This window comes from Zingiber officinale, chromosome 5A (assembly GCF_018446385.1).
Source record: "Zingiber officinale cultivar Zhangliang chromosome 5A, Zo_v1.1, whole genome shotgun sequence".
Lineage (NCBI taxonomy): Eukaryota > Viridiplantae > Streptophyta > Magnoliopsida > Zingiberales > Zingiberaceae > Zingiber > Zingiber officinale.
Window position 1 is genome coordinate 84464248 of NC_055994.1, and position 24873 is coordinate 84489120.

Consider the following 24873-nt stretch of genomic DNA (forward strand, 5'->3'; position numbering starts at 1 on the left):
GAATCATTATTCTTTAGTGCTTTCCCTTTTCATGAGTTCCGAACAGGCATGTCGTTCGAGAAGGATCTTCGGTCCTTGTCTGCCGGCACCGTTCCTCTACAAAGTGTGGAATAGTGCTCGGTGAAAGAGGATCAGTGCATTGGGCGCGTCTCCTTATGTGTCGGTCGGCTTCTTACTCTATCCCTGAGCGGGTACATGATCCGCTCGGTCTCCATATCCGGCTTGGTGACACACCACTGAGGCAACGAGTTCATGTACCCGGTGCTTGGTTAGTGCCTGTTACTGTTGTCGATCCAACATTTTTGTCTCTCGGGCTTGTATCAGCATATCCGGCTCCTCCTTTGTCAAAGTTACCGTAGTGAGTCATCCAGTGTCCTCCATCTTCGTGTTTCAGATTCAGGCTACGTTCATACAGACGGTGCCAATATGATTTGTCCAAAAATTATGGAGATGGAAAGCTGGGGATGTGGCTGCTGCGTTGGCTTGACGTAGACCGTGCCCCAATCTACAAGCACAAGAAACGTCAGTGTCAAGCTAGGGAAGGGGTCCCTGGCGTTGGCCCTCCGACGCTCAAGTCAGTCACCGGCACGAAAAAGAAGACAGAACAACAGTAACACAAGCGTAAACAGTGAATAATACTTACCTTTGCCGATGAACGAATCTCCCTTTATATGATGCCCTGGTGGGCGGTGGGCGTGCTTTTCAAGGCATGGACACACTCTCCCATTGGTCATGTACACGTTCTTCAATTGGTCATGGACACCTGGTCATGAACACGTTCTCTAGTTGATCGTGGGCATATCCTCTGATTTGTTCGTCATATGATCCGCTTGTTGACCGTGTCCTCTGTCGGCGGCATCGTCTCCCAAAAGTATATCGAATGACACGTCAACGTTCGAGCGGGATAGCCAGTTGGCCGAGTACTCCCTCTGATCGGCAAAATACTCCTCCGCTCGGAAGGACTCAGCTATTCCTCCATGCGACGACGAGTTTCAATAGTGTTGTTCTTGCTAGACCAGAATAACACTCTGGTCATCTACATGCTCCTTTGCTTCGTAACGAACTTCTAGTGATCTTTGTTGCACGAGTGCTTCGCTCGATCTACCCCATTGCTGGTCGAGCAACACTTGCTCGGTCGACCCCTGATGTAGGGCTCCGCTCGACTACCTTTTGGTATGTTCATCAGTCCTCTAGCATTGACCTCCTTGATTGTAAAGGATTTGACCTTTACTTGAAATATATATCCAGAATATACATGTTTACATCTAGAAACTAAATTATTTTAGTAAATGCATAATTAAATTTTAGTAGAAAATAAATTACCATAATTATAAAATTTATATGATCTTTCTAATTAAATATGAATTACCATAATTATAAAATTTACATGATCATTGTAATTAAAGTAGAATATCACGATCCAGTATTCTCCCATATCATAAGATTTATATGATCTTTGTAATTATAATAGAATATTCAAATCACAATATTTGATATGATACTTGGTTTTTTTTTTTATTTAAATTATGATATGGTCGAAAGTTTCAACTTCTCCAACGCGTTATCGAAACCCTTCCTCAGCGCCGTAGGTTTTTCCGATATCATCTTGAGCTTTTGTTCTCGGCTTCGACCCGACGCCTTCTTCGTCCGGGTTTTCCGGTATGTTAACGCCGACTTCTTTTCAATTTCTTGTTTGGTGTTTTGTTCTCGGCTTCGACCTCACGCCTTCGACTTCCCTGAGCCGTGAGCCCTCCCTCGGCTTTTCTCAACGCCGATTTCCCTGGGCCTTAGCCTCAGCTTTCCGGTGCTATCCCAACGCCGACTTCCCTGCGTGTATTTATTTTTCTTATTTTGTTATCGAAGCCTTCGACCGTGGGATGCTCAGCTTTTTCGGTGTCAAGTGTATTTTGAATTGTCACCATCTTTTCAATTTTTTTTTTTTTTCATTATTCTCTATTTTGAAGCATTAAGGTGTGTGAACAAGGCAGAGAGGCGAAGCGAAGGAAATGGGCAACAAATCACATGTCTTTTCTCCTTTCTTTCTTCTTGTTCTGCTTTGCTTCCAATCGGTTCTGCTTACATTGAAAGCATCATCTGATAAGGTATTCAAACTTTCTCACAGAGTCTTTGATAGCTCCCTGTAAATAATGTCTGAATGTTTTTTAAAAATTGTTGAAGATATATATTGTCTATAATGTCTGAATGCCTTTTAAAAATTTTTGAAGATATATATTGTCCATGTGAGAGAAGGAGAAAGTAAGCATGAAGACCCGGAGGAGCTCGTCATGGATTTGCACATCCAAATTCTCACTTCTGTTCTTGGCAGGTAATTTGGTTTCACTGTTTAGTACTTAGTTGCTTGTGAAAGGTAAGTGCTTAAGATTTTCTTGACTGGAACAGTAAGGATGAAGCTATCAGCTCTATTGTCTATAGCTATGGATTCTGCAGTTTCTTTAGATTCTCTAGTTTTGCTGCAAAGCTATCGGTGCCCCAAGCTAAAAAAATCAAAGGTTCAATTAATTTGTTCAATTGTTTTTTAATTGTGAGTAGATTTAGTATGAATTATCACTGTGTTTGCTGGATATGCTATTCATAGAGTTGCCTGAGGTGCTAGGCATAAGGCCAAGTCGGACGTTGAGGCATCTGACGACAAGCAGCTGGGACATCCTCGGCGTTGACAATTCCGAACTTTCTGGCTTTCTTCGAGCAAACCACGGCAAGGATATCATCAGTGGAGTCATAGATTCAGGTTGATTGTTGGAAACTAAAACCTAACCAATTAAATTTTCCGTCAACTTATGGTAGTCCCGACTTAATTTTTTCACGGCTGTGTCTTCATATTGCTGCAGGTGTATGGCCAGAGGTGAAGAACTTCAGCGACGGGAGCTACAGCCCAGTGCCGGTGCAGTGGAAGGGGAAGTGCATGCCAGGCCAACACTTCGATGTCCACAAGTGCAACCGCAGGCTCATTGGCGCCTACTACTACAAGGGTGGAGTCACCACCAAGCTACAGAAGGGCGACTACCTCTCTGCGACCGGCAACAATGTGTCTAACGTTGACGTGTACCAGATGCCCGGCTTGCCCCTCAGCGCCACAACAATTTTTCTTAATTAAGTTTAATATTGGTGATGTTTAACGCCTTTGTATTCCATGATATAATGATTTCTTAGATCCAGTTGCATATTCCTCGTTGGTTTTAAGCATTCAATGATGTCATATACTTTTCCAGAATCTTATTTGCATGGCTCTGATATTAGGATAGCTTGAACCTCAAAATCACTTAACTATGTGAGATTCTTGCGTATCAAGTTTTGAAATAGCATTGGAATCGTTTAATTTCACCAATTTACCGAAATGTCAACAGATCGTGATGGTTGGTTATAGCTCTATAACATCTTTGGATCCTGCAGGTAAGCTTCTTTTTCTAAGGTGATGTAGACTTGGATCCAATGATGCAATTTGATTAAGCAATTGATGCAGGCAAAGACTTGAATCTTGCAGGTAAGCAATGATTCAAGTTGATGTCACAAATGAAAAAAAGAAAGGATATGTAACTAAATCTATTTTATTTGCAACCTTCTGGATTCTTGTTGCTACTCTTGACTAAGAAATCATGCATCTTATATCAGTTTAAGCCAGTGATTCATCTTCCATTAGGTGGTACTTTTTATGCCTTTTTTCTCAATTGAGAATATCTGATAGGATGAGTTACATGGACCTTTCTGTATATAGAACACCTATGAGCAGATCACTCGATTAACTACCTATAGCAGAGCAATCCAACCGACATGCATACGCCCCTAAATCGTGGAGGAACAAAAAGTTTTGAGCCAAGTAAAATTAAGATTAAATATCTAAAATATAATTTGACTAATTTTTACAATTAGAAAATGACAATATGAATAGGAAAATATCATGCTTCAATGATCAATCATCACATATTTTTGCATACTAGTGTAACAGTGTCTGGGTGGATTATTTTAGTAAGATTTTGAACCACACAAAAAAAAAGATTTATTATCAGATACTAACCTTCCTTGTTTGGAACCTCTATATACTTTAAGTTACTGTCTTTTTCCTGTCTTCAATTCCTTGTGCAATATATATATATATATATATATATATATATATATATATATATATATCATGAAAAAAACAGTCGCGGAAATCCTTTTCCTAGGTCCAATTTGTTATGAGTTTATATATTGTTTATCACCTAGTTGGTATCGAAATGAATTATACATTTTCTATTTTACAGGATGAGATGATCCTTCAAGCTCTAGGATATGAAGATGGTAAGATTTTTTATGCATCATGATATTTAAATGGGCTATGCTATCATATAAGAATGGTGGTAGTGGTTCAAGGTTTTTGTTTTGTTTATGAACAATGTCCAATTCAACTAGAGGTACAGTGGAAACTACCAATGAGTCAAGAGTTACTGATCTAGCCTTACAATGATTTTGCTTAAAGGCGCCCAAATTGTGGTTTATGTTAACAATATTTTTTGAAAAAAAGAAGTGGTAGGAAAATCTCCTACAATATGTAGATGAATCATACTATTAATAAAGGAGCAATACACTTTCATAGTTTCATTGGTATGTGCTGACTTTGATATTTGTAAATATAGGAGCAGAATTGAAAAGGTGTGGGTACTATCTGAAAATACTACATTACATTTGCAGGCTACTGGACAAGAAATTCTTGTGGTACACATTTTGAATTGCTGGTTTTCAAAATCTATCAGGGTTGGCAGGATAATATGTTATATTCCATTTCCTTTTAAATCTTAGGCATACATATATTTTACAATTCCAATGGAATTATAATTGTTTAAGAAACAAAAATGCAAAAGTAGATGCACCTTTGCTCCAGCTTTTGCTTAGAGCATAAATTATGTTGAGTTCTTTCTAGTGACAACTTATTGAAGTATTACTTTTGTATCACTTAAACTTTGCTATTCGAGCTTCTTGATACTTGGATCAGGGCAAGGGATTGACCTGGAAGAATTTTTTGTGTCCACTGCTGGTAAGAGCTATGAATGCTAAGAAAAAGTAAAAAGCACCTACATAGATTCCTTATCTTTTGACAAGTAGCAGAATAAATAACAGTCTTTGATTATGGTAACGAGCTACTTCATTGCCAGAAATGTTTGCTTAGGGAAGAAAAACCTACATAGGTTCCTTATCGTATGAAGAAAAATAGTTTTTACATGGCTTTACAAAAATGAAAAGTCTTGGCATAACCATTTGGTTGATTACGTGGCCTCTTTTGAGTATCAAGACTACGACGTTGCTACTTTTTTCTTTATTGTTAGCACGCCCCTAGATTTGCAGGAAAATTCCAGACTGATGTAGGCAAAGCATGGGCATCCGAAATAGCATCGAGGAAACAAGTAAAGTAGGTTGGGGTCTGTGTGATAGCGCCTTAGTTATCATTCTCCTCGTGTACAACTTAGTCATCAATGTTGAATCCGCTAATTTTTATACAAGTAGTGCTCGAAGTTGGTAAACTCAGAATAAAAGTCAAGTCAGCTTTCATTGTGATACTAATTTGATCGTGTCCAAAATCTAATTCAGAGGGACCGTCGGATGAGGTAGATGAAATATTGACTGAATCACGATATCCCGGAGGGGGATATGTTGAGATGGTTTCTATATTGATCAAGCCGTCAGAAGTCCTCTGGTCAACGCTACTTGCAGCCAGCGATCGGGTCGCCTTGGTTCCTGGTAGTCCGATGCTGAGGCAGATCCAACGAATATATAAGTAACAGACTAATACTAGAATAATAAAATAAATGGAGAGTAAGTACGGTAACGTACCCTGCCCCAGGGGGACACTCTCTGGTGGATCAGTGAGCTGGTCGGGATGTTGCTCGCGTTGCCCTGACCTGGAAGGGTAGATGACTCTAAATAGGTTGGAGAGCTAGATCTAAAAACGTGGAGCCAGATGCGGTGGCACGAAATCGGATGCGACCTCGGCACGCAGGTCGAGCTATGACATCGGCATGTAAACTGAGACATGATATTGGCATGCAGGTCGGGATACATTATTGGCTCGAAGGTCGGAACACAACAAGTCAAGTCAGAACACAATGACAGCGAGGGCTCTGGCCCGATCGACATCGGAGGCATACGACAATTTGGATTGAGAGCCGGATCGACAGATCTGAGGTGCCGGTAGCAGAGACGACGATTATGGAGTGCTCGCAGGGGGTCGTGGAACGACGTTGGCGGCTAGGGTTGCTCGCTGGGAGCGCAGCCGACGGTCGAAGGCTACTCACCAGCAGCTATGGTGTGAATGAAGACGCTAGAAGGCAAAGGTGTGGCCGGCGGCGTACCTGACCGGCGATGGTGGTTAGCTGCGGTGATGGAGAAGAGGTGGAGGCAGCAGTTTCGTGCCCCCTTAACGGGGGAGACCAGAGGCTGTTGCGCGGGAGAGCAGGAAGAGAAGGATGTCCACATCGTGCGAAGTGCGTCGGCATGGTCGTCGACGGGTGATTGAGGTAGCGAGGTGGCTCGCTGGGAGTGACACCGGTGGTCGAAGGCCTGTCCGACAGTGGAGGCGGCCACATGTGTGCAGGGAGGTGCTAGCGAAAGGTCCGGCGAACAGAGAGAGAGAAGGCGAGCACCCACTAGAGACAGCCTAGGAAAGAGAGACAGGAAAAGGCGGAGACGTTACCTACGTGAACGGATCTGCGGGAGAAGAGGAGAGGCTTCGCCGGTCTCTCCTCTGCGTCCAACGGTGGTGGTGTCCCGTGGGAGAGAAGATGGTGAAGCGATGAGCGAGATCTTGGCGGCTTGGAGAGGGCGGCAATGCGTCGACGTCGACAACCTTAGCGGTGTCGGCGTGGAGGAAGAAGGCGACTTCGGACGTCGAGAGAGATAGAGAGATGAGAAAAAGGGAGGGGTGGCTTGCAGACGACGAGGGAGAAGGTGGCGACGGCGACGGCGGTGGCGTGAAGAGGTGGTGGCGTTGGCATGCGTGAGATGATGGCGACGGTGCAAAAAACCCGAAGCAGCCCCCTCCTCTTTCGCTGTGAACAGTGCCACAACTTATAAGCCCTAAATAGGCTAATGACCAAACTGCCCCTCCTCCCCTTCCTAATTCCTCCTCAACCCTTAAGACATATCCGCATCACAAGCCTCCCTTCAAGTCTAGTCGAAGGAGGTGCAAGTCCGACTGACTAGACCAAGCCTAACGTAAAGCGGAATTACTCCTGAATGCAGAGTCAGATCGTTGTGCCTATCATATAATGTCGAACGAGTAGCTGTAGCGATGTTGAGCATGTGACTAAAATAATACCGAGCGAGCGACAAAAAATAGTGTCGAGCGCATGTCGACCAAACGATTAATTGGATGTCAAGCGAGAGACCAAGCAATATTGAGAAAATGGTCGGGCAATGCTGAGCAGAGCGATCGGGCAATTTTGCAAATGCCAAGCAAGAAGTAAAAACAGGTGTCGATTGAGCGGCGAACACGAGACAGAGCGATGAGTGCCGGGCAGAGCGGTGAGTGAGATGCGAGTGACGAGTGCCGAGCAGAGCGGCGAGTGAGATGCGAACGATGAGTGTCGGGCAGAGCGACGAATGCCGGGCAGAGCGGCGAGTGAGACATGAACGATGAGTGCTGGGCAGAGCAACAATTGGGACATGAACAATGAATGTCGGGCAAAGCGGCAAGTGAGACAGAAGCGATGAATGAGAAGAATGTCAACCAAGCGACGAGTGTTAAAGTGAGGGCAGCGCCTAATTAGAGGGAGAACTCGCCCGACTAGTCATTGTGCCCGACCGAGAGGTCGTTGGCCACGAGAGCCCTGCTCACTTATAACTCTCTCTTGGGCGAGAGTCCGGGAAGTCGATCGAGAGAATTCGATCAAACGACCGAATGGTACCCAGCGGATGCCCAGCAAACAGGAGAATGTCGAGTGTGCGTATAAATGAAACAAAGTAACAAACCGAAAAGTGCTGAGCAGGAGATCGAAGAAATGTCAACTGCACTCTTGGGAGAACACTAGGCGGGTGGAAAGGCGATGGGTGAGCGGTGTCGAGCGCGCGACCGAGAAAGTGCCAATCAGGCAAGCGGGAGAATTTTGAGCGGGTGGAGAGACGACGGATGAGCGGTGTCTAGCGCGCGATCGAGAGAAATATTGAGTGATAGACCAACCAAAATAAAGTGAGTAGCCGAGCGAACAACCTGGCTACACTAATTGGGCATCTAGGAAGATACTAACTAGGTGACCAAAAAGAATGTCGACCGGGCATCTGAGAGAAAGTCGATCAAGCGTCCGAGAGAATGCTGGGCAAGTGGCCGAGTGGTACCAGTGAGCGTCTGAGCGAACGACCAAACAATACTGATCGTGCAACTACGAAGATGCCAACCGAGTGACCAAAAAAATATCGAGCGGGCGATCGAGATAATGTCGACCGGGCAATCGTAAAATGCAACCGGATGAATGCAAGGATGACGAGTAGGTGCGTAGCCTGTGTGCTCGGTGAGCTAAGTCAGATGTAGATCTTGAGGGATCGAAAGGCACAACGTCGCTGCACCGAATGGGCGTGAAGCCCTTGAGATGAAAGCGAATGCAAGAGGGGGCAAAGACGGGGAGTCGAGTGGGCACGGACCCTATGAGCCTAGCAGCGAGTGGACGAGTGCTAACTGAGCGACAAGTGTCAAGCAAAGAAGCGAGTGAAACGTGAACGGTGAGTGCCGGGCAAAGGAGCAAAACTCGACCAACTAGTCATTGCGCCCGACCAAGAGGTCGTTAGTCGCGAGAGCTGTGCTTGCTTATAACTCGCACTAGGGTGACAGTCTGGAGAGCCGACCGGGAGGTTGTTGGTCGCGAGAGCAGACTTCCTTATAACTCGCTTTGATGCGAGAGTCTGGAATGCCGACCAGGAGGTCATTGGTCGCGAGAGCAGACTCGCTTATAACTCACACTGGGGTGAGGGTTTGGAATGCCGACTGGGAGGTCATTGGTCGCTAGAGTATGCTCGCTTATAACTCACACTGGGACGAGAGTCTTGGAACACCGACTGAGAGGTCGTTGGTCGCGAGAGAATGCTCGCTTATGGCTCGCGCTGGGACGAGAGTCTAGAACGCCGACCGAGAGGTCGTTGGTTGCAAGAGCAGACTCGCTTACAACTCGCGCTGTGGAGAGAGTCTGGAACACCGACCAAGAGGTCGTTGGTTGCAAGAGCATGCTCGCTTATAACTCGTGCTGGGGCGAGAGTCTGGAACGCCAACCGGGAGGTCGTTGGTGATAGTCCGGTCCGAGACCTGTGGCGATATTCTAGTCTGAGACCAGCGACAATAGTTCAACCCCGAACGGGGGAAGTGGAGCCTTGTCAGCCAGTTGAAGCTCCAAGTCAATCCCTCAATTCTCGAATACCCGTGGAGCGAGGTGAGAAGATAATATGTTCGTCAGGATCCTCTGGGACTATGATAATGATAAAGAACCTTTCGACATCGTCCATCTTCACGTTCCATAACAGGTGGAGAAGATTCCCACAGACGATGTCAAATTTAATCCTGTCCGGAATCAGAGTCAGAGGGACCGCCAGTTGAGGTGGATGGAATGTTGACCGAATCGCGATGACCCGGAGGAGGGTATGCTGAGATGGCTTCTATGTTGACCAAGTTGTCAGAAGTCCTCTGGTCAATGCTACCTGCAGCCAGTGAGCAAGTCGCCCCAATCCCTGGTACCTCGATGCTTGAGGCAGATCCAACGAATATATAAGTAACAGACTAATACTAGAATAATAAAATAAATGGAGAGTGAGTACGGTAACGTACCCTGGCCTAGGAGGCGCCCTTTGGTGGATCGGTGACCTGGTCGGGATGCTGCTCGCGTTGCCTTGACCCGGAAGGGTAGATGACTCTGAACAGGATGGAGAGCTGGATCTGATGGCGCGGAGCTAGACGCAGTGGCATGAAACCGGATGCAACCTCAGCACGCAGGCCGGGCTATGACATCGGCACGTAGGCTGAGAGATGATATCGGCACGTAAGTCGGGATATGATATCGGCACGCAGTCCAGGATACATTATTAGTTCGAAGGCCACAACACAACAAGTCAAGTCGGAATACAATGGCAGTGAGGGCTCGGGGGCCCGATCGACATCGGAGGCGTACAACAATGCGGATCGAGAGCCGGAGAGCCGGACCGACGGATCTGAGGTGCCGACAGTGGAGTTGATAGCTGAGGAGTGCTCGCCGGGGTCATGGAACAATGTTGGTGGCTAGGGCTGCTCGCTAGGAGCAGCGTCGACGGTCAAAGGCTACTCACTGGCAGCTGTGGCGTGAATGAAGACGCTGGAAGGAAAAGGTGTGGCCAGTGGTGTGGTTGACCGACTGGTGGCTAGCTACGGTGATGGAGAAGAGGTGAAGGTAGCAGCTGCGTGCCCCCTTAACAGTGGAGACTAGAGGCGGTTGTGCAGGAGAGCAGGGAGAGAAGGATGCCCACGTTGTGCAGAGTGTGTCAGCGTAGTCATCGGCAGGTGACGGAGGCAGAGAGGTGGCTCGCTGGGAATGACGCCAATAGTCAAAGGCCTGTCTGGCAGTGGAGGCGGCCACACGCATGCGGGTAGGTGCTAGCGAAACGTCCAGTGAACAGAGAGAAACGGAGAGCATCCACTAGCGACTGCCTAAGAGAGAGAGAGTGAGAGAGAGAGAGAGAGAGAGAGAGAGAGGAAAAGGCGGCGATGTTACCGACGTGAACGGATCTGCGGGAGAAGAGGAGAGGCTTCGCCGATCTCTCCTCTACGTCCAACGGTGGCAACGTCCCGCGGGAGAGAAGAGGGCGAACGAGATTTTCCAAGGTATGCATTGAACGAGATTTTCCAAGGCTTCGGATTGAGAGCCGGATCGACAGATCTGAGGTGCCGGTAGCAGAGCCGACGATTATGGAGTGCTCACAGGGGGTCATGGAATGACGTTGGCGGCTAGGGTTGCTCGCTGGGAGCGGAGCCGACGATCGAAGGCTACTCACCAGCTGCTATGGTGTGAATGAAGACGCTAGAAGGCAAAGGTGTGGCCGACGGCGTACCTAACTGGCGATGGTGGTTTGCTGCGGTGATGGAGAAGAGGTGGAGGCAGCAATTTCGTGCCCCCTTGACGGGGGAGACCAGAGGCTGTTGCGCGGGAGAGCAGGAAGAGAAGGATGTCCACGTCGTTCGAAGTGCGTCGGCATGGTCGTCGACGGGTGATTGAGGTAGCGAGGTGGCTCGCTGGGAGTGACGCCGGTGGTCGAAGGCCTGTCCGACAGTGGAGGCAGCCACACGCGTGCAGGGAGGTGCTAGCGAAAAGTCCGGCGAACAGAGAGAGAGAAGGCGAGCACCCACTAGAGACAACCTAGGAAAGAGAGAGAGGAAAAGGCGGAGACGTTACCTACGTGAACGGATCTGCGGGAGAAGAGGAGAGGCTTCGCCGGTCTCTCCTCTACGTCCAATGGTGGTGGTGTCCCATGGGAGAGAAGATGGTGAAGCGATGAGCGAGATCTTGGCGGCGTGAAGAGGGCGGCAACGCGTCGACGTCGACAACCTCAGCGGTGTCGGTGTGGAGGAAGAAGGCGACTTCGGACGTCGAGAGAGATAGAGAGATGAGAAAAGGGAGGGGTGGCTTACAGACGATGAGGGAGAAGGTGGCGACGACGACGGCGATGGCGTGAAGAGGTGGTGGCGTTGGCATGCGTGAGATGATGGCGACGGTGCAGAAAACCAGAAGCAACCCCCTCCTCTTTCGCTGTGAACAGTGCCACAACTTATAAGCCCTAAATAGGCTAATGACCAAACTGCCCCTCCTCCCCTTCCTAATTCCTCCTCTACCCTTAAGACATATCCGCATCACAAGCCTCCGTTCAAGTCTAGTCGAAGGAGGCGCAAGTCCGACTGACTAGACCAAGCCTAACGTAAAGCGGAATTACTCCTGAATGCAGAGTCAGATCGTTGTGCCTATCATATAATGTCGAACGAGTAGCTGTAGCGATGCTGAGCATGTGACTAAAATAATACCGAGCGAGCGACAAAAAATAGTGTCGAGCGCATGTCGACCAGACGATTGATTGGATGTCGAGCGAGAGACCAAGCGATATTGAGAAAATGGTTGGGCAATGCTGAGCAGAGCGATTGGACAATTATGCAAATGCCAAGCAAGAAGTAAAAACTGGTGCCGATCGAGTGGCGAACACGGGATAGAGCGACGAGTGCCGGGCAGAGCGGCGAGTGAGACGTGAGCAACGAGTGTCGGGCAAGGCAGCGAGTGAGATGCGATCGATGAGTGTCGGGCAGAGCGACGAGTGCCGGGCAGAGCGGCGAGTGAGACGTGAACGATGAGTGTTGGGCAGAGCAACAAGTGAGACACGAACAATGAGTGTCAAAGCGGCGAGTGAGACGCGAGCGATGAATGAGAAGAATGTCGACCAAGCGACGAGTGTCAAAGTGAGACCAGCACCTGATCAGAGGGAAAACTCGACCGACTAGTCATTGTACCCGACCGAGAGGTTGTTGGCCATGAGAGCCCTGCTCACTTATAACTCGCTCTTGGGCGAGAGTTCGGGAAGCTGATCGAGAGAATTTGATCGAACGGTCGAATGGTACCCAGCAGATGCCCAACAAATAAGAGAATGCCGAGTGTGCATATAAACGAAACAAAGTAACAAACCGAATAGTGCTGAGCGGGAGATCGAAGAAATGTCAACCACACTCTTGGGAGAACACCAGGCAGGTGGAAAGGCGACAGGCAAGCGGTGTCGAGCGTGCGACCGAGAAAGTGTCGATCGGGCAAGTGGGAGAATGTCGATCGGGTGGAGAGACGACGGATGAGCGATGTCTAGCGCACGATCGAGAGAAACATTGAGCGATAGACTAACCAAAATAAAGTGAGTAGCCTAGCGAACGACCGACCGATACTAATCGGGCAGCTACGAAGATACTAACCAGGTGACCAAAAAGAATGCTGACCGGGCATCTGAGAGAAAGTCGATCAAGCGTCTGAGAGAATGTTGGGCGAGTGGCTAAGTGGTACCAGTGAGCGGCTAAGCGAACGACCAAACAATACTGATCGAGCAACTACGAAGATGTCGACCGAGTGAACAAAAAAATGTCTAACGGGCGATCGAGATAATGCCTACCGGGCAATCGTAAAATGCAACCGGATGAATGCAAGGATGACGAGTAGGTGTGTAGCCTGTGTGCATGGTGAGCTGAGTCAGGCGCAGATCTCGAGGGATCGAAAGGCACAACGTCGCTGCATCGAATGGGCGTGAAGCCCATGAGATGAAGGCAATGCAAGAGGGGGCAAAGCCGAGGAGTCCAGTGGGCACGAACCTCGTGAGCCTAGCGGCGAGTGGGACGAGTGCTAATTGAGCGACAAGTGTCAAGCAGAGCAGCGAGTGAAACATGAACGGTGAGTGCCGGGAAAAGGAGTAAAACTCGACCGACTAGTCGTTGCGCTTGACCAAGAGGTCGTTAGTTGCAAGAGCTATGCTTGCTTATAACTCGCACTGGGTGAGAGTCTGGAGATCCGATAGGGAGGTCGTTGGTCGTGAGAGCAGACTTGCTTATAACTCGCGCAGGTGCGAGAGTCTGGAACGCCGACCAGGAGGTCATTGGTTGCGAGAGGAGACTCGCTTATAACTCACGCTGGGGCAAGAGTCTGGAATGCCGACCAAGAGGTCATTGGTCGATAGAGCATGCTTTCTTATAACTCGCACTGGGACGAGAATCTTGGAACGCCGACCGAGAGGTCGTTGATCGCGAGAGAAGGCTCGCTTATAACTCGCGCTCGGATGAGAGTCTAGAACGCTGACCGAGTGGTCGTTGGTTGCGAGAGCAGACTCGCTTATAATTCGCGCTGGGGAGAGAGTCTGGAACACCGACCAGGAGGTTGTTGGTCACAAGAGCATGCTCGCTTATAAATCATGCTGGGGCGAGAGTCTAGAACGCCAACCGGGAGGTCGTTGGTGATAGTCCGATCCGAGACCTGTGGCCATATTCTAGTCTAAGACCAGTGGTAATAGTTCAACCCCGAACGGGGGAAGTAGAGCCTTGTCGGCCAACTGAAGCTCCAAGTCAATCCCTCAACTCTCGAATACCCGTGGAGTGAGGTGAGAAGATAATATGTTCGCCAGGATCCTCCAGGACTGTGATAATTGCAGAGAACCTTTCGACATCGTCCATCTTCACGTTCCAGAACAGGTGGAGAAGATTCCCACAGACGGTGCCAAATTTAATCCTGTTTGGAATCTTAATCAGAGGGATCACCAGTTGAGATGGATGGAATGTTGATCGAATCACGATGACCCGGAGGAGGGTATGCTGAGATGACTTCTATGTTGACCAAGTTGTCAGAAGTCCTCTGGTCAATGCTACCTACAGCCAGCGATCGAGTCGCCCAGATCCCTGGTACCTCGATGCTCGAGGCAGATCGAATGAATATATAAGTAATAGACTAATACTAGATTAATAAAATAAATGGAGAGTGAGTACGGTAACGTACCCTGGCCTAGGAGGCGTCCTTTGGTGGATTGGTGACCTGGTTGGGATGCTGCTCACGTTGCCTTGACCCGGAAGGGTAGATGACTCTAAACAAGTTGGAGAGCTAGATCTGACGGCGCAGAACCAGACGTAGTGGCATGAAACCGGATGCAACTTCGGTACTCAGGTCGAGTTATGACATCGGCACATAGGCTGAGACATGATATCGGCACGCAAGCCGGGATATGATATCGGTATGCAGGCCAGGATACATTATTAGTTCGAAGGCCAGAACACAATAGGTCAAGTCAGAACACAATGGCAACGAGGGCTCCGGGGTCTGATCGACATCGGAGGCGTGCAATAATGCGGATTGAGAGCTGGACCGACGGATCTAAGGTGCCGACAATGGAGTTGACAGCTGAGGAGTGCTCGCCGGGGGTCATGGAACAGCGTTGGCGGCTAGGGCTGCTCACTGGGAGTGGCGATGACGATCAAAGGCTACTTGCCGACAACTGTGGTGTGAATGAAGATGTTGGAAGGCAAAGGTGTGGTCGGTGGCATGGTTGACCGGCGATGGTGGCTAGCTGTAGTGACGGAGAAGAGGTGAAGGTAGCAGCTGCGTGCCCCCTTAATGGTTGAGACTGGAGGTGGTTGTGCGGGAGACCAGGGAGAGAAGGATGTCCACGTCGTGCCGAGTGTGTCGGCATGGTCATTGGCAGGTGACGGAGGCAACGAGGTGGTTCGCTGGGAGTAATGCTAGGGGTTGAAGGCCTGTCCAACAGTGGAGGCGGCCACACGCGTGCGGGGAGGTGCTAGCGAAACGCCCGGTGAACAGAGAGAAACGGAGAGCATCCACTAGCGACAGCCTAGGGGGGGGGGAGAGAGAGAGAGAGAGGAAAAGGCGACGACGTTACCGACGTGAACAGATCTGCGAGAGAAGAGGAGAGGCTTCACTGGTCTCTCCTCTGCGTCCAACGGTAGCAGCATCCCGCGGGAGAGAAGAGGGTGAACGAGATTCTCCAAGGTATGCATTGAAGGAGCTGATCACCGAACTCACGAATCTCGGAGAAAATGTAACAAACCGAGATTCTCCAAGGTATGCATTGAATGCTTTTTCGAGGACATCCGAATGATCCTCAATAATCGACTCCTACTATATTTATAAAGATTTAGAGTTAAGTACATTAGAAAGTTTACTTTCTACTTTAGAACTTTATGAATCTAGATGTACAGAATTAAAGAATGAGCCAAGTCAGACAATTGTTTTGAAGGCAAGAACAGATGATCCAGACTCTGAAGATCCAACAACGAAGATGAGGCAGCCTTAATGGTAAGAAATTTTAGTAAATTTCTTAAAGCTAATAAATTTAATAAATCACAGGCGAAGAAGCACCTTCGGAGAAAGAGGAAAATTTGATGCTACAACTGCCAAGACAAAGGGCACATCAAGGACGACTATCTAAAATTAAAAAGAAAGGAGAAAGACAAGGGCAAAAGACCAACAAGATTTAAGCACAAGACCTTAAAGGCGACATGTGATGAATCCTTGTCATTAGAATTAGAGTTAGAAGAATACGCCGGATTAGCCCTGATGGTAAACCACTAGAGAAACGACGAAAGTTCCTCAGAAATGAGCATCTACGAAGGGGGAGGATCGTCAGAAGAAAGCAATGACGAAGAGGGAGGAGCTTCAGAAGAAAGCATTGACGAAGGGGAAGTATTAGGCCACGAGGTAAGTGAGGTACATGCATTACCTCTTGAAAAATAATTTTAATTTATTAAAATAATTTCCAAGAATATAGTAAAATTAGAAAAAGAAAATGCTAAGTTAAAATTAAACTTAAGAAGTTCATGCCCTTTAGACATGTATGATAACCTCTGTTAGTTAGAGCCCTAGAGCCAACCATTTGATGATTGTTGTATGGACTCGTTGTATCATATTCTTATGTATATAAAGGTATTTGTTTATGGTTATTATGCTTACTTGTATTGGTGCCAAATAACTAAGTATAATAGCGCCCTTGAGTAGAAGGTTCTTACCTATATCAATCGATTGGTTGAATCGATAGTGAGATGATATAGGGAACACTACTCTTAATCATTCCTAGTCAAGCATTAACATTCAGGGACAATGTTAATGCGACGAGACTAGCATGTAGGTCAACTCGATGACTTGATCTCACAAGTCATGTATATGGAGATATCAAGTTGACACATGGGTATGCATTGGAGAATGTATACTGAATGACCCACTATGAGAAAGTATCATGGATCGTTATATGAGTGTCATATACTTTCTCATGTGGCTATTAGTATAACTATTAGTCCTTGGACCTGAAGTCACCATGGTTCCCTACATAAGTAGTTACATACTTTGGCTTCGTCAAACGTCACCCGTAACTGGGTGGACTATAAAGGCGATTACTGGGTATGTAACAAATTATGCGGAGGGATGTGAGTGATGTAGATGAGATCTATCCCTCCTATATGACGGGAGTGACATCATTATTCTTGATAGAGTGAGACCACTAAGTGCATGACCATACCCAAATGAGTCAATATGAGATGTTGAGCTCATTTGATTGAGTGAGTCTACTTGGGATTTAAGATTTAGATTGATTAGAGGATGACACGGTCTATGCCTCATATTGATCAATCTAGATGTCAAGGATAGAAGGACACTTGTCATATATTGTGAAGGGTCACAACTAGTAGTCACAAGGTGATGTTGGATCTCAACATTCTTGTAACTTGGGTAGTAATGATGTGTTGCTAGATACCGCTCATTACTTATGTTTCTAATTGGGTTTAGGAGCATTGCTAATGTTACAAGAACCTATAGGGTCACACACAAAGGACAATTAGATGGAGATTAGGTTCATATGATGAACCAAGAGGATTAGGTTCATATGATGAACCAAATTGGATTAAGAGTAATCCAAAGTAAACTAATTGAGTTGGACTCAATTTGGTTCATGTGTTAAATGAGTCTAATTTGGACTTAGACTCATTGAGCCAATTTAATTCAATGAATAGAGATTCATTAAATTAAAATTGACTTAAACCAGTGGTTAGATTTGATCAACCATGGGAGAGAAGTGGTCAAGTTTGACTTGACTTGAGAGGAAGATGAAAGGTCAAGTTTGACTTGACCATTGCCACCTCATTTGCGAGTTGGCATTAAGTGGACTAATGATGATGTGCCACATCATCAAGGCCACTTATGTGTGTGTGCCACCTCATGAGGGAGACCAAGAGTTGTGACCCTTGGTATCCCATGGAGGTTTAAAACCCTTTTGATGTGACCGGCCACATTATTGGAGCATTTGGTGCTTTGGTAACCTCCTTCTTCTTACTCTCTACCTTTCTTCTCTCTCTCTCCTCCACCATTGCTGATCCTCTAAGGTTGCTAGCACATCTTTAGAGGTTCTCTCCATCGATTTGTTCGTGTGGATACACATAGAGGGTTGTACACTTGACAACCTTGAGATCTGGCGAACCTTGGACGAGCGGGATACGCAAAGGGCTTCGCTACAAGGTATAAGTCTCTTCCTTGTAGATCTAGTGTAGATCTAAGCTAGAAAACATGTACACGAAGTTTTTACGAAATTTTATAACTTCGCACGGATCCGGTGGCATGAGATTCGGGATTTCCGTAAAGCAAAAAGCGATTTTTGCGTCTCGAAAAATCCAACAACCTCAAACTTGAAAATGAAAAACTAAAAGTACAAATAAAGAAAATGGAAAATAATGCATTTTGGAATTTGAATGATTTTCGAAAATCAAGTTTCAAAATTAATTGGTACATTAGAAATCATAAGGGACAAATAAGGAAAATCCCTAGGAATTATGTACCACCAAAATTTCTAGTAAATTTAGTAGCGAGGAACCTATATTGGGTTTTAAAAAAAAATTAGATTAAAATTTTTATTTTATTTATTAGGGTAGAAATTGTTTAACTTAGAAAAATATTTTTCAAATAATCTTCTATTTGAATTTTCTGTTCAAAATTTCTATACTAATAGAACAGTAGTATTTCTATTGAGGAAATTTTTTAAGAATTTTCTTAGAAACAATAAAAATTCTATGAATTATTTTTCAAAAAGTTAATCTTTAATATTAAAAATTCAAGAAAATAGTAATTTGAAACTTTGATTTTTATCCCATTAAATAATCTATTTTATATATTTAGAAAAATTAGTAGAATTTTTAAAGTTTCAATTTTTCTACTGATCTAACTTATTTTATTTAATTTCGACAAAAAGTTTTAGGATTTTTCAAAACCGAAAAGTAATTTTTAAAATTATTTTTCAAAATAGAAGATTAAATTAGTAAAAATATAATATTTTTAAAAATGATCTCTCAAAAATATTAGCCTACTGGTAATTCTTGTTATGTATCCTAGATTTTTTTTTTTCAATTTTTTTAACTATTTATTTTATTTTCTCCTATTTTTTGATGTGATCAAAATGGAAGAAATATATATAAGTTAAGGGGAGGTAGGATAATTAAAATTGTATCCCCATTCTTATTTGCAAAATGATAACCATGATTTTGTTACACTATTTTGATTCATACATGCATGATTTGATGTCTTGTTCATAATTGAAACTCATTTATACCACATTGCATACATTGCATTTATTCTTGGACTTAATTACAAATTATCTTATTAATGCATTATTTGATGCTAATATTTGATTGTTATTTTGTATGCATCAAAGAATCTTGGACTTGGATTAATTTGAACCAAAATTGTGCTCGAATCGGAGTTTAAGCAAGACGATCAAGCTTTAGAGCAATTGGACCATCCATCCAAAATCAAGAGAGATATAAGCTTTACATTGAAGATCTACTCTATCCGAGCCTTGTGGAAGTAGATCACAATCATTGATGAAGATCCAGATCTTTTGATCCAAATCTGAGATGTTTGGACCATTGATCAAGATGGAAGAATTCTGGACCGTCTAATCAGATTGAAAGTTTATTTAAAAGGCATGAGAAGCTACAGTGATCTGCGAGCTCGAGCGTTTTCTCTTCTTGCGATTTTTGTATTGTTCTTCTTCTTCCCCCATTGCTCTCATCCACATTCCAGATCGGAGAGATAGTCTTCTTCACTAGCGGTGATCTCTGAGCTGCCAGCGTTCATCATCCGAGATCAGAGAGCAACAAAACGAGGTACCCTAGACCACAATTTGGATATCTATTCATTTCCATGTTCCAGATCGAGGGAGGTTCCCGATTTGCGAATTTCTGCATCAAACGGAGCTTGAAGGGAGGTACCCAGGAGTTTTCGATTCTATTCCGATCTTCATTCCGCAGCGATACTAGATCAATTTGATCAATCAATCTGGTTAAGCGATTCACAGAATTCATCTTCTGTTCTTCGGGCGATGTGATTCCCAGCCGATTGGAGCTTAAAGGGAGGCACCCAAGAGTCGTGCACGTCGATTGATAATAGCTGGGAGCTTGGACATTCTGTTGGTGCGGGAAGCATCCGACGAACAAACCTGAGTTTTGATAATGACAAAAGATTCAAAATTAAGGTGGTTGGTGATATAACAGTCTGAATGAGATTGTAGGAAAGTCCTAAGTGTACTTAGGCAAAAGCCCTAACTGTGGTTAGGAAAGGTGAAAACCCTAGGGGATGGTAACCCTAGGTCATAGGGGGTGGTAACCCTATGCGAAAAGTCTTGGTGGGTCGAGTGCTTCAGGCAAAAGTCCTGGGGGGGGGGGGGTAACCCTAAGTGGAAAGTCCTGGTGTCGCGAACCAGGTGAAAGACTGGACCAGCCGGGGAATGGAAGTCCAGCAGAAAGTCCGGAAGCATCAAGCGCCGAGCAAAAGTCCAGTCGATCTAGAGGATCGCACTGGCATCAGGTAAATCTCCTGAGTGGAGTAGGTGAGGACGCGTTCACCGTAGAGGGAACAGTAGGCGTCGAGTCGACCTAGGGTTTGCTGCAGACAGTCCGATGATTGTCGTTCACTCATATTATTATGTTTTATGTGCTAACTTTGTGCTGCAGGGTATATTTGGGATTAATGTATCTTGCAGGGACCAAAGTGCAAAGAATAGCCTCGGATGAACAGTACCGAGGCGCCTCCATGGAGCTTGGGGGCGCCTCGGGTGCGAGCCGAAGCCAGCTGTCCAGAATGGTTGGAGGCACCTTGAAGGAAGCTCAAGGCGCCTTGAACAGGTGGTTTAAGGCGCCTTGGACAGTGATGAAGGTGCCTTGAGATGGATAAAGGGCAGCGATCAAAGCTTCATCGCAGAATAATTTCCGGGATAAAACTTAGGGATTCAAGGCGCCTTGGAGCTTGATGAAGGCGCCTTGAACACCCTTTATAAGAGGGTCTCAACCAGCAGCTCTAAATATCAAATACCAAGCGATCCATCTACAACGTGCTGCTAACGAAAGGCTCCAGATAAGCTGTGACAAGTTTCCGACAACCCGACGCTCCGATTTCTGTAAATTTTGTTGTCGGTATTGCTTAGATTTTCTGTACTCATTTCATACTTGTACTATTGACGATTCTATAGTTGTTGCCCACCGAAAGCGGTCAACGGCTACGTGCCTTCGAGTAGGAGTCGAACTAGACTCTAAACGAAGTAAACACCTTGCGTCTTTTTGTGTGCTTTCAATTTCCGCTGCATTTATTACTCTGTTAACTCTTCGTACGACTTACGATTATGAATCAAACAAAATAGCCACGAGCGCTATTCACCCCCCCTCTAGTACATCTCGATCCAACAATTGATATCAGAGCGGGGTCGTTTTGAATCAGTGTAACCACCTTTCAAAACAAATTTTCGTGATATTTTCAGATTTTTCGGAGTCAATTAGAATTTAGCTTTATAGCTATATTCTAATTCTTTTCTCGAATCGGTTTTGCTCGAAGTTGGTGTAACACCACTCGAGTACGTTTTCTGTTAAATTATTCCCGCACTACTAATCCAAGACTTAGTCTTGGAACATATTTTCGTTGTTTTTGTCGTGCAGAAGTTCAAATGGCCCATCAAGAGGGTTATAGCACCGTTCGTCCCCCTCTCTTCATCAGAGAAGACTTCGAGTACTGGAAGGGGCGAATGGAAACCTTCCTGAAGACGCAATTCGAGACTTGGATGATCGTCAAGACTGGACTACAACTCCCATCCGACAAAGACGGCAAGCCGACACCCTGCGAAAAATGGGAACCGACCACAATCAAGAAGGTGGAAGCTGATGCCAAAGCGACCTGCACCCTCCAGTGCGGAAAGGAGGAGCTCAATCGAGTTGACCCGTTAACATCAGCAAAGGAGCTCTGGGAGAAGCTGATCGAACTCCACGAGGGTACCTCCGACACTAAGGTAAGCAAGAGAGATCTGTTGCTTAATAAATTGTATAATCTAAAGATGCAGGAAGGTGAGACGGCGAGTTCACTGCACGCAAGAATTCAAGACATCCTCAACTCCCTCCACGGAATCGGGCAGAAGGTAGAAAATAGGGATATCATAAGGTACGCTCTTAACTCGTTTTCAAGGAGTACATTGTGCGCATCAATGGTAGATGCCTACAAAGTCTCTAAGGATCTATCTTGTATTAAATTAGATGAATTGTTTTCGAAATTCGAACTTCACGAGCAGACTAATGCACAGCCAACCGAGAAGGGGGTTGCTTTGGTTGCAGGTACAAGTCGAACACGCGAACCGAGATCACGACGAAGAACTGAACCGGAGTCGGAAGAAGAACCCGACTCAGACGATGAATTGACAACCGAGCTCGTAAACCTCGTAAAGAAGCTCTACAAGAAGAAGAAGGGCTTCAACAAGAGAGATCTAAAGAAGGCAGTATAATCCAAGGAGGTTCAACCGAGTTCGAAGGGTAAGTTCGAGGTTACCTGCTACGGATGTAACCAGAAGGGGCACATCAAGGTCAACTGCCCCAACCAAAAGGAAGCAAAGAAGCAAAGGAGGAAGAAGGCCCTGAAGGTGACATGGGACGAATCTTCCTCAGAAGACGACGACGACGAACTCGATCAGACGAGTCTTGACCCACGGTACTGGTGAAGTATTAGATGATAGTACGTTGGGGAAACTTAGTCATCGCATGTCTAGGAAGATATGACTTCGACCTGGTACATTTGGCTAAGTGGAACTGACCGAAGCTACCCTTTATGGATCCTAACTAGTTAGACCAAGGTTTTGTATTAAGTTCAATGGGTAGGACTATTTGGAAAACCTCGAAGGCATGGTTACTTTAATGATATCCTTGTGACTCACCATAGCCCAGAAGTTTATCCAAAGAACGTCTACTTATTGAACCCAAAGCTAAACCTGAATCTAACATGAAGTTAAACTAAACCCTAAAATTGAACCTCAATTCATCTCACAAATTGTAGGATTACCTGATTGAAAATTTAGATCAAGTGAGATGACTAAAGAATAAAAATTTAAAAGAGAACCAAATTTGAAATTCAAATTGAAAATTAAATTTGTAATTAATATTATTTTTTTCAATTTCAAAATCTTTTAAAATCAATTTAAAATCATTTTAAAAATCTTTTAAAAAATTAATTTCAAAATTATTTTAAAATTTTTTAAAAAATTAATTTCAAAATTATTTTAAAAATCTTTTAAAAATTAATTTCAAAATCATTTTAAAATCTTTTAAAACTTAATTTCAAAATTATTTTAAAATCTTTTAAAAAATTAATTTCAAAATCATTTTAAAATCTTTTAAAACTTAATTTCAAAATCATTTAAAAATCTTTTCAAAATCAATTTCAAAATTATTTAAAAATTAATTTCAAAATTATTTAAAAATTATTTTCAAAATCAAATAAAATTATTTAAAAATCTTTTAAAACTTAATTTCAAAATCATTTAAAAATCTTTTCAAAATCAAATAAAATTATTTAAAAATATTTTCAAAATTATTTAAAAATCTTTTCAAAATCAATTTCAAAATTATTTAAAAATCAATTTAAAAATTATTTTCAAAATCAATTTCAAAATTATTTAAAAATCAATTTAAAAATTATTTTCAAAATCAATTTCAAAATTATTTAAAAATCTTTTCAAAATGAATTTCAAAATTATTTAAAAAATATTTTCAAAATCAATTTCAAAATTATTTAAAAAATTAATTAACTTAAAATTATTTTTGAAACTTAATTAACTTAAAATTATTTTTTCAAAATTAACTAAAATTTCAGAATTAATTAACTTAAAATTATTTTTCAAAAATTAACTTAAAATTATTTTTTGAAATTCAATTAACCTAAAATTAAACTTATGTTTCAACCAACACAAATCAATCACTTCACTTTCTTTTCATCAAAAAGAGTCCAATTCAAACAATTTATGTGTAGGAACATAAAGAATTGGGTCAGTGGATGTTAGACAGTGGATGCTCCAGACACATGACTGGAGATAAATTAAAGTTCACAAAGCTCAAACTAAAGAATTTAGGGTCTGTTGCATTCGGCAACGACAACAAACTTATGGTAATTGGAAGAAGTAACATCGAACTTAGTTCCGATTTTATTATTCGAAAAGTTCTACTAGTTGAAAACTTCAATTTTAATCTTCTAAGTATAAGCCAATTGTGTGATAGTGAATACTTAGTTACCTTTGACAAATCTAGTTGTTTAGTTAAAAATATTGAAAACCATGAAATTACACTTAAAGGGCTTAGGAAAAATAACATGTACTCAATTGATCTACCCACTTCCTCAATAAAGTGCTTCCTAACATAAGAGGAGGAAACTAACTTGTGGCACAGAAGATTGGGTCACACTCACACCAGACTCATTTCAAAAATGAGTCAAAATGGTCTAGTTAAAGGTTTGCCCAAATTAAAATTTATTGAAAACTCAATCCGTAATGCTTGTCAACAAGGAAAACAAACTAAGTCAACCCACAAATCAACTAATCTAGAAAGAACTAACTCTTTATTTGAGCTCCTTCACCTTGACCTATTTGATTCACATGGAGCCAAGTCAAGCAAAAACCAGTATTCCTTAGTTATAATCGATGACCACTCTAGGTTCTCCTAGGTAAAATTTCTAAAAACAAAAGATGAAACTTTCGAAGAATTTAGTAATTTTTGCAAATTAAAAGAAAATGAAAAAGATACTAAAATTTAAAAAAAATAAGAAGTGATCATGGGGGGGGGGGAATTTGAAAATCATAGGTTTACCCAATTCTGTAAAATCAATGGATACCAACATGAATTTTCATGTCCTAGAACCCCCCAACAAAACGATCTAGTTGAACGTAAAAATAGAACCCTACAAGAAGACGCTAGAACCATGCTAAATGAATATAACTTAAATCATCAATTTTGGGCCGAAGCCATAAATACAGCAAATTATATTCAAAATAGAATTCTTATTAACAAACTTCACAATAAAA

The 24873-nt window shown here is 43.9% G+C and overlaps 1 protein-coding gene across 3 annotated transcripts; it reads left to right on the forward strand.

Moving 5' to 3' along the window:
* Positions 1-1517: 1517 nt before the first annotated feature.
* Positions 1518-3186, forward strand: LOC121980809 (subtilisin-like protease SBT3.10). Of its 3 annotated transcripts, none has more exons than XM_042533033.1 (6): positions 1518-1659; positions 1989-2102; positions 2226-2326; positions 2401-2510; positions 2597-2749; positions 2850-3186. In XM_042533033.1, the coding sequence occupies exons 2-6, from the start codon at positions 2007-2009 to the stop codon at positions 3113-3115; spliced, it is 726 nt and encodes a 241-aa protein (XP_042388967.1). In that variant the 5' UTR covers positions 1518-1659; positions 1989-2006; the 3' UTR covers positions 3116-3186. The 3 variants fall into 3 exon arrangements, with proteins under 3 accessions (XP_042388967.1, XP_042388965.1, XP_042388966.1); XM_042533031.1 differs by having other exon boundaries at positions 1520-1659; positions 1965-2102; XM_042533032.1 differs by having other exon boundaries at positions 1528-1659; positions 1972-2102.
* Positions 3187-24873: the final 21687 nt, after the last annotated feature.